This window comes from Macrosteles quadrilineatus, unplaced genomic scaffold (assembly GCF_028750875.1).
Source record: "Macrosteles quadrilineatus isolate MER2022 unplaced genomic scaffold, UCM_ALF_1.0 Scaffold_3__2_contigs__length_128488019, whole genome shotgun sequence".
In the NCBI taxonomy this organism is placed as follows: Eukaryota; Metazoa; Arthropoda; class Insecta; order Hemiptera; family Cicadellidae; genus Macrosteles; species Macrosteles quadrilineatus.
In genome coordinates, this window is record NW_026542596.1 from 61,682,492 (window position 1) to 61,692,696 (window position 10,205).

General features: G+C 32.2%; 1 protein-coding gene across 1 annotated transcript in view; it reads left to right on the top strand.

The window, feature by feature from the left end:
* LOC128988442 (potassium voltage-gated channel protein Shaw-like) overlaps positions 1 to 6,358 on the top strand; it is a 363,678-nt gene extending 357,320 nt beyond the window's left edge. The window contains exon 8 of the mRNA XM_054409725.1: positions 2,687 to 6,358. Coding sequence (XP_054265700.1) covers positions 2,687 to 2,786 — 100 coding nt within the window. The 3' untranslated portion in view covers positions 2,787 to 6,358. The remainder of the gene's footprint in view (positions 1 to 2,686) is intronic.
* The last annotated feature ends 3,847 nt before the right edge of the window (positions 6,359 to 10,205 follow it).

The window sequence follows — 10,205 nt, forward strand, 5'->3', positions numbered from 1 at the left end:
AAAATAGCTCATTTACGCTCTAGAGCGGGAATGAATCATTTACGCTCTAGAGTGGGAATGGATCATTTACGCTCTAGAGTGGGAATGGATCATTTACGCTCTAGAGTGGGAATGAATCATTTACGCTCTAGCGTGGGAATGGATCATTTACGCTCTAGAGTGGGAATGGATCATTTCCGCTCGCTAACCAGCTGTTTACACAGTTGCCGTTTCTACACCAATACGTTCTACGACCACAGCCGTGGATCTGGTACGTTGGTTAACAACCAGTAAGTAAATAACATAACTAGCCTGTGTGTTATTACAAGTTAATTATGGTGGTAGGAAAAAAGCTGTGTGTATTAGCTCTTAGTACACAAATAGCTATTGAAGTTAACCATACAACAACGTATGTTGTATTTTGGGTACAAATAAAGTATTTCTATTTAAAATCTAAAGTGTTGCTATACTTCTTGGAATACGAATGAACAATTCAAATGTAGCTTGATATTAATTCAGTAAAACTTATGGTTAAAGATTATTTGCATTGAAAAACAAATATGAGAAACATGAAGTCATCTAACGCATAAAAAAACAGGAATGCTTAAATGTTCCATAGCTTCATATAATCAGATCTAATCATTTTATACCTTTACGGATTCTAAAACTGTGTGTGCTTTTAAAAGGATAATGATTTAAAACAACATACTCTAGTTGGATTTTTTCAAAATTAAATGTTATCATTATACCTCAATTTGAACGGTGAAAACTGCCTTTGATTCAAAACCATGAAAACGGAATTTAAGATGCTTAAGTCTTAAAAGTTTATATTTATGATGTACGAGTAGGTAGAGTGATATCTGACTAATAAAATTAATTAAAGTTTAAAAAAAGAGAGATTTTTAGGTAAATTGTATAGGTAGGGGTTTCTTCTGTTCACAGGAACATGCATATGTTTATACAACTAGTAATTCCTAAAAAGAGGAATTATTTTTTTAATAATAAATGGGTGGAGTAAAAAAATTCCAACGAATGACGTTTATGGATAAATAGAAATATTTGACTACTATGCTAAAAGATGATAATTAAGAGCGAACCAATGTTTAAGATTATATAAAATAAACAAACGGTCCATATTTTATTTATTTTTTTAACTACATTCACAGGAATGTTCATCTGTAATCTTTAATAAATTATCCTCGTATTCTTCACTTTTCACACAACACGTTGAGCACTACATTTAAGTAACAGTATACTATAGAAGCATTGGTTGATAACTGCATTTGTGCATGTTATGATTGGAAATAGTTCTGTTGTTCCCTTCTGCATGGCATGTTAGAATGTGCACTTACTATAAATTAGTATAAGTATTGATTTTGGATACTGAATTATACATACCAACCAAATCGACTAGCAGCAGGGGGCATTTTTTATAAATTATATTAATATTGTGGGAACATATATATTTTGTTGATAATACTCTAATTATGATAGTTCAAAAAAACTCTTCAGTAAAAAAACAATTATATTGAGCTAACAAACAAAGATGCTTCTTCTTTCAAACAAAAAATAACCATACCATCAGGCAAATAAGAGAGAAAGCAAATTGTATTTTACAGTAGTACACTATGTGAATTACCTGTTAAGGCGAGGTTGGACAGTCAAGTCCCAGCAATGAGGGTGGGACTGATTGTCCAATATTTGAAGTGCAGATAAAACTACGAAGAGTGATAAGGATTTTTCAGATAAATTATAAATTGGTGTACGATAGTTTAGAGCCTAACCCTAAAAAACTAAGAAAAATCTTACGTAAATTTTTAGTTTTTAACCAAAGTTAATGTTGAAACATATATATTAACTTGTTTATAGTGCATTTAGGTACGTATACCTTATCTTTACCTGCTTTTTAACTGTACAAACCGTCCCAGGGCTAATACAGGGACTGGTAATTTATTTATGTACCGTGAAAATATTTGACTACTGACTCTTGGCCTGTAGATCCTGGGACTGACTGACCTACAACTCCACACAATGTTTTTAAACTACTGACTTTTTGTCTGTAGATCTTGGGACCGATTGTCCTACACCCTCTACACAATGTTTTTCTGTAGACCTAGGGACTGATTGTCCTAAAACTCTACACAATGTTTTTAAACTACTGATCATTTGTCTGTAGATCCTGGGACTGACTGACCTACAACTCTACACAATGTTTTTAAACTACTGACCTTTCGTCTGTGGACCTTGGGACTGGTTGTCATACAAACAACCCTACACAATTTTTTTCCTTTAGACCCTTGGACTGATTGTCCTGAAACTCTACACAATGGTTTCCTATAGATCCTGGGAGTGAATGTCCTACAGCTTTCCACAATGATTTCCTGTAGACCCTTGGACTGAATATCCTAAAACTCTACACAATGTTTTCCTGTAGACCTTGGGACTGATTGTCCTACAACTCTACACAATGCTTTCCTGTAGACCCTTGGACTTATTGTCCTGAAACTCTACACAATGTTTTCCTGTAGACCTTGGGACTGATTGTCCTACAACTCTACACAATGCTTTCCTGTAGACCCTTTGACTTATTGTCCTGAAACTCTACACAATATTTTTTTTTGCTTCTGACCTTTCGTCTGTAGCCCCTGGTACTAATTGTCTACTACTGCAAATACTGTTTTAATTGTATGTTTCTGTCTTGTTTCAGTGGGTATGACCATGACCTTGAACCCCAACGGTGTAGGAGTGAAGGTCGAACCCGTCAAGAGCGCCCTCGGACCCTCGATACTTCAGGCTTGATGTCATAGGTTGTGTGTACCTTAAGAAACTATTAACTAAATAGGTGCTGAAATTCTATTAACATATTTTTTCTTCGATGTTGAAATGAGTTCTAAAGTTTATATTTTTCTCACGCTCAGACGTTTTACACATTAGTGGTTAAGAGGGAATTTACGAGCGAATGTGACAATTGTGTGAAAGTTTTTGATTAAGAGTGGAAGATTTTAGATTTAAAAGTGGTTGCGGGCACGTAGTGCTTGTTGAATAAGTTTGTAAAATGAACACATAAACACAAAAACGTATAACAATGTTATTAGCAACACACATAATAGCATTTTCAGATGTTATTCTAGAAAAGCTTCTTTATTCATAAAACTTAAATCCATGATTATTCATTTTAGACATATACGCCCTACAGGCAACCTATAATTCTTCATAATTTGAATCTGGACTTGAGGTTAGCATACTTTTGCTTTGATATTGTACCTTACAAATTAAATAGCGTTTTACAGAGTGTTACAAATGTTGAAATAAAAACATTCACCTGAATACACAATCACATGAAGCCATGAAATAAAAACACACTATACTACATCAGAAGAGAAATTCAATGTAAATTTTGTAAAGTAATACGAGCGTTCAAAACGTGTTCGGATTCGTATCCCGTAAGGCATCGTATTATACATCGTAATATAAATAGGCTCAAAATCGTCGACGTTGATTACCATTTGTGAAAAACTGAATCAAACATATAAATCTAAATTAATTTTTGGACTAGAATAATATTTGTTTAGTTCGTTGGTTTATGTGTGGTCAATTATCATCATGCGGAGAATAACAGGAGGGATATTTTTGCAAATGATTTTACCTAAAAATTAAAATGATTTTATCGTGATTTTTGGCTCTTAACAATACATCTACATTTGCAGTTTTAGTCTGAAGCAAGGTTTTTCGGATTAATATAAAAACAAAAACGTTTTGTGTAAGAAAGTTTAGAATTTAGATGATTACTCAGTGCATTTGAAACTCCCTGGGTTAAATACAAGTCATACGTGCAGTTAAATGAACGGTTTTAAGTGTCAGTTTTCCAAAACTGCTTGCATTCTTGCACCTCCCCTTTTCATATTAAGGCTCAAAATTCACAAAACCGTAACCTTTCAGAAATTTGAGGATCATTTTAATGATTTATTCAACAAGACTCGGACAAATTATTTAGCCTCAAGGAATTTCCTATTGAGTGTTAAGCTCTTAATGTCCAAACATTTACGTTTTTTCTCCAATTGGACTACACAATATCTTAAAGGGGATTTATCCGTAGAGAATGGAAACCTTAGCATCCAGCGGTAGAACCACAACATGGATTTCATATTTTGTCCTTTTTATATACACATTTTTGTCCTGAAGCATTCATAAATCTAATATAATAATAGTGCAACAGCCACTATCACATATTAGTGGTATCATACGAGTAAGTTTATAACATTTCCTACATTGCCTATCTTAACGATCCATGTAAAAATAAAATCGTAACAAAAAAACATTATGACAAATGAGTAATTATTTTGAAAATTATTCGATTTTCATTGGACGAGTGCCTCGCAACCACTAGTAGCTTAGGTTAGCAACTCAACTCGACCAAGACGATGCGACTAGAGTAGGGGACATGGAGGGTATTCACAACAGTTTAGCATTAGAGACACGAATATCATGTTCTAAACACTGTTTATAAATACTAGGCTTATATTTCATATGTATATTAAGCATCGATTTTTACCTGTCCGCTGAGTCCTAGCACATGACCCCGTGTAGATCTCTGACAGCACGAACCTCCGCAGTGTTTTATATGTAAATCAAACATTATGTAAAATAGGGTAAAATTAATTTTATGATATTAAATTCGTTACGATTAAAACATTCAATAAACTAACTGTTACACCAGAGTTTTAGTGAGAATTGCGACAGTTAACTATTGTAGTTCACATGCTTCCCGAAACTATTTTTTTACTTGATGTCTTTCAATTGCACTTTCATTATTGCTTCTTCTCTCTTGGAGTTTATAAATGCTAGTGTAGACAAGGTTTATATTTAAAGACATTGTCAAGTCAACTGTACATCGGTCCTTTGTCGGTTACGGTTCAAACGTTCTTTGCAAAGGTCAAATCGACTGGAAGATATTATAAAGGGAAAGAAATTTGTGATTATCTTTAGTAAAATAATTTAAAAAATCTATGTCACCTGACGAGATAGAAACAGCGTAGAAAATGTATTGCTAAATTTTTACATCTGACTTTTCTCTATAAGTTAATATTATTAAATCTACCCAAACCCTCTTGTAAAAAAGTACTCGATAAATTATCTTATTAACTTATAAACTATTGATTTTTTCGACCAAATTGTTGTTTCAGGCCAATTGAGTAATAACCTTCATGAATGCATTTTAATATGGCAATAATCTAGTCAGCTAGAATAATTAAAAACCTTTAATTTCATAGTAAAACTTTAATTGTTAACCTCATAGTTAAATATTATGTTGAATTTTAGAAAAACCTTATAGAACTTTCGTATACTGCAACAAGTTGATGAGTCTTGTTAAGATTTTATACTGCAACTTAAAAATTCCCTTTTGTTTGAATCTAATTATCATAACTGAAAATGTTTATGCAGTAAACATACTGTATAAGCTTTAAGGAATCATAACGCACTCCCATGTACGAATACATATCAAAAACTTTAATTCATAAATAATTCAATGATAAACTAGAAGATACAAACATAGGTTATTAATTCCAACTAATTCCAAATAAATGAAATTTTAGAAACCATATTGTAATAAGAAACACTTATCTGTTAATAGTTTAGTCATAAAGTTACGAAAATGCAATGGTCACCAATTTAAAAGTGTAAAATTATAAACAAGAAACACAACCGAAAAAGAAAATGGGATCAAGATGGCAGTTTTATCTGTTACAACTCTGTGATTGCCGTGCTATCTAGGTGTAAGAATGTGAACTGTAGTGCACTAAGGTATGAGAACATACACATAAGTGGTGGTTAGCTTTTTTTAATAAAGTTTGGTCAGAGTTTCATTTTTATGAAAGGTTGGATGTAGTTCAATTAAAATTACGCTGAAGCAGATATGCTTATATGATGAAATGTTTTCGTTTGAGTTTGCTCATGAGTTTTGAAAATTCTTAAAACCATTCCGTTTCAAATCGTAAACCTGTTTGAATTGAAAATTATAAATATTCTATCTAAAATACTTCTCATCATGATAGATGCATTAGTTATATTGACTATTGTCTCTCAAAATGTATTTATTTATTAGCATTTGCCCTGCTATTCGTATGTGTTCTTTTATCTAAACAATGTTTTTAAAACGTATGATTAAATCTCGAATGACTACTTGCCATGCAAATAACCCACTATGAATGGTATATACTCGTATTTAATCAAATATTCTTAGTTCGCAGTCAATCCAAGATTGTTTGATAGTTATTTGACAATTTAACAATATAAATTATCTATTGTCTGGTCCTTTTTAGAGTAAGAATAGAGTAATTTTACTTTATACATTCCTCTTGTTGTTTCATTGCATTTATAGTTGATTGCTCTAGTCATATATGTTTATCAACTATTCTAGTGAAAATTTATAACATTTTGCTGCTTTTATTGTAATTTCTTAACATACAAAACATGTTTGTGCTACAAAATTACAACATTTATCCATTTTAACTATTTTTAACTATTTTTTATTGATTTACATAACCAAAAAAATTTTAAAACCAATATACGGATCCTATAATATTAAAAAAATACAAAGCTAGCACCCATTGCAGATTGAACTATCTTTGGGAAAACCCCTTACCCAACTCATGTTTTTTTTTTATAAAAAAGTAGTACTCGTATGTTTACACACATACTTTAGACATCGGCAATATATTTATCTACTTAAAGTCATTAAAAACTCTATTTAAGAAAATGTTTGGAGCAAATAAACAACATTTTGATGCTTTGCCAGTTATCTTCGAATCTAGTGTAATTTTCTTTCGCATTCAATGAATATTGCTAGTTGTATTATTGATAACTAGTAATAATAATTATATCAATTACTAAACCTATCTTCGAGCCTTTTCCCATTATGGTTTAGGTTCATTATGTTTAAATAATTAAGTCTTTAAGTTTTTGTCTTAGCTTTAACTTGTTCGATATCAACTTTTTCAATTTATTTTGGAGGTAGTTGTTATATAAAGACAAATTTTATGTGATGTTACACATTGTAAAGAATGTTATCGGATGTACAGAAATCAAAGCCTCCAAGTTCACACTATGCGAGTATAACTTTGCATAAAATACTGCTATCGCTTTAAACTGCAATAATATCGGTTTTGTATAGCTTTACTGTATATAGGTAAAATATAATAACGATAGCTAAGTCTCTATTTTAAAAGTTGTAAAGCTCTTGGAAGGGTTTAAAATACTTTCACTGTGTTTAAATATTTAGGTAAAACGGAGATTTATTCGGGTGGACTTCCGTATCTGTTGGCACAAACAACCGAATGAAAGTATCGATCGATATATCGATTATTCGATATATCGTTTGGTTATTCAGCTAAGGTTAACCTAACTTAACTAACCAAACTATATACCGAATGAAACAATCGAATAATCGATATTTTCATTCGGTAGTTTGTGCCAATAGATAAGGAAGTCTACCCATTTATTCTTGCTGGTTATTTCAATTACAGATCTGAATGTCATATCACATTTATTCTTTATCACTTACCTGTTGTTATGTTCCAGTCAAAGTTTTCATCTTGGCTGCCAATTCTCACGCGAACGTAGGTTGTGCGTCTATTGTTATTGTATATTAAATTTTGGAAATAAAAGCAAATATCGTATATTATTGGACTGTTTTTATTCCTTTCCACAGTTCAATTAACAAGACAATGGACAGTAGGTATACTTCTAGAAAACCTACGATAAATTATCGGATGAATAACGATAAATATCGATATTTATCTGGTTCTATATGAATATATCTATGATTTTAATTTTACCATATGATAGAAAGAAAATAGCAATAACATTAACAAAGTTTTTTATTCCATGGTTCCCACTTAAATATTAAAGATTAAATTTGGAAAAAATTTTTTTAGGTTTTTAGTTCATATTTCTTAATATTTTTATAATTTATTTATGTTTCAGTTATTGTTTGTTACTTTTCATACAATAAATAAGGGGTTTTTATATTGATAGCTTTAATTATTACATATCAATAAAACGTAAGCAAACCAATTTTGAAATTGATGGTTGCAATACAAAAAATATTATAATCGATATATCGAACCTAATAAGTTTCGATGTATATCGTTATTCATACAATAATATATCGTAGGTTCTCTGCGGAAGTCTACCCTAGAAAGTCAAGTGTTTCATACTCCAGTATCATCTTCCAGTAATGCCATATGTATATTGTTCTATCTCTTTTGGGCAAGCCACCAGAGAAAGTAAAATTGCAAAAGACTTTAGCATAATGTACTTTTACTTGGTAATAAAGTAAAAATAGGACATCTGCCCTTTTATCTCAAAGAGGTATTCACAACTGTAACCCATTTATGTCTAGCTTCATTCTTAAGTGCTATGGAGTCTGCGCGGTTCACTAGGGAGAGCCATCATGGGACTATTGTTGACCTTTTCATAGTTTGACACTCGACTCCACAGGTACATGAAGTATCGTCATTTCTTATTTTAACTTCCACATTTATCCATTTATTTCGAAGGTTTAAGTAATAGTAGTTTACCCAATGATCACGTATAGATAGTGTTAACGACACGAGTAGAAAATTTAAGGTACGAACCTTGGCGAGTGTCTTTAAAACTTCTACGAGTATCTTAAAGGCTAATTACGCGAGTTGCGTACACTACTTTACCTACGACAGTTCTTTAATTACTAAAAATTACTACCCATAACTTCTAAGAGATTTTTATACAATCTATGGAGTTTTAAAGAAGGTTGAAAACATTAAAAGGATAACATTTTCTAATGGAAATTTCAAAAAAAAATCTTCTAGTCTAAATCAAATTGGGAGTATCTTTAGTAGTTTACGCAACAATGGTGTAGAAATAGTCTCTACGACACAAGTAGAAATTTATATTAAGCTATGTGTACGAGAATCTTTGTAATTCTAAAAATTGAATCAAAAAAACCAATTTAAAAAAAACTGTCGTAGGTAAATAAGTGTTAAATTCTTAACCTTTTTACAGTTTGCCATTCAATAGTATTGAACATCTGACAGGATAAAGTCATGTATTGATACAGCTACAACTGTTATCCCGCAGTATCATGACATCAATACATAACGGCTTTGCCTAGCTCAACAGAATACTAATCAGCTGTGAGTTGTGATACTCTCAAACTTTACAGTAAACAAAGCTATTAAATAGGTCCGTATCTACACCTAGCTATCAGTTTGTTATCTCAAATTTAAATAGATAATCAGCTGTGATACTTCCAAACTTTACAGTAAAAAAAAGCTATTAAATAGGTCCGTATCTACACCTAGCTATCTGTTTGTTATCTCAAATTTAAATAGATAATCAGCTGTGATACTCTCAAACTTTACAGTAAAAAAAGCTATTAAATAGGTCCGTTTCTACACCTAGCTATCTGTTTCGTATTTTAATTTAAATAGATAATCAGCTGTATACTCTCAAACTTTACAGTAAACAAAGCTATTAAACAGGTCCGTATCTACACCTAGCTATCGGTTTGTTATCTTAATTTAAATAGATAACCAGCTGTAATACTCTCAACTGGGAGTCTCTTAGTGGCTACGTTCTTATCTGCATAGGAAGTATTTGACCTTACCTCATCTGCCTTGATCTTCAAGAGAACTGCTCCATCATGGTCGGCAACCACAGAACTCACCACCTTTACCTCGTAGTCCCAGGAGTCTATGTTAGTGGCTGTTGCATCCAAACAAGCCAGTCCACGGGTTGGAAGTCTCGAAGTTACATAGAGGCCGTAGCTTCGCAATAAGTTGACAAAAGTAGCTTCCTCCCTAGATTGGCGCTCTAGGTGAACATTAAAGTCCCCACAGATAACAAGTTTCCTCGGACAGAGTCTGCTGAGATAGTCGAGGCAGAGTTCAAGCTGGTAGATAAAAGATTCAAAAGCTCCGTCAGGAGACCTATATACACATATTAGGATGGTGGAAATATCCACAATCTCAATAGCCGTCAGTTCGAGAACTAGCTCAACACAAAATCTGGTCAGATCGATATTTTTATAAGTGAAAGCAGCAGTCGCAAAAATTGCCACTCCCCCATTTTTGTGTTCTGTACGGCAGTAGGCACTTACTAATTGAAGTTTATCAAGGCAATTGTAGAAGTCACATTCAACTCTATCTAACCAATGTTCAGTTATGCACAAAAAATCGCAATCCACT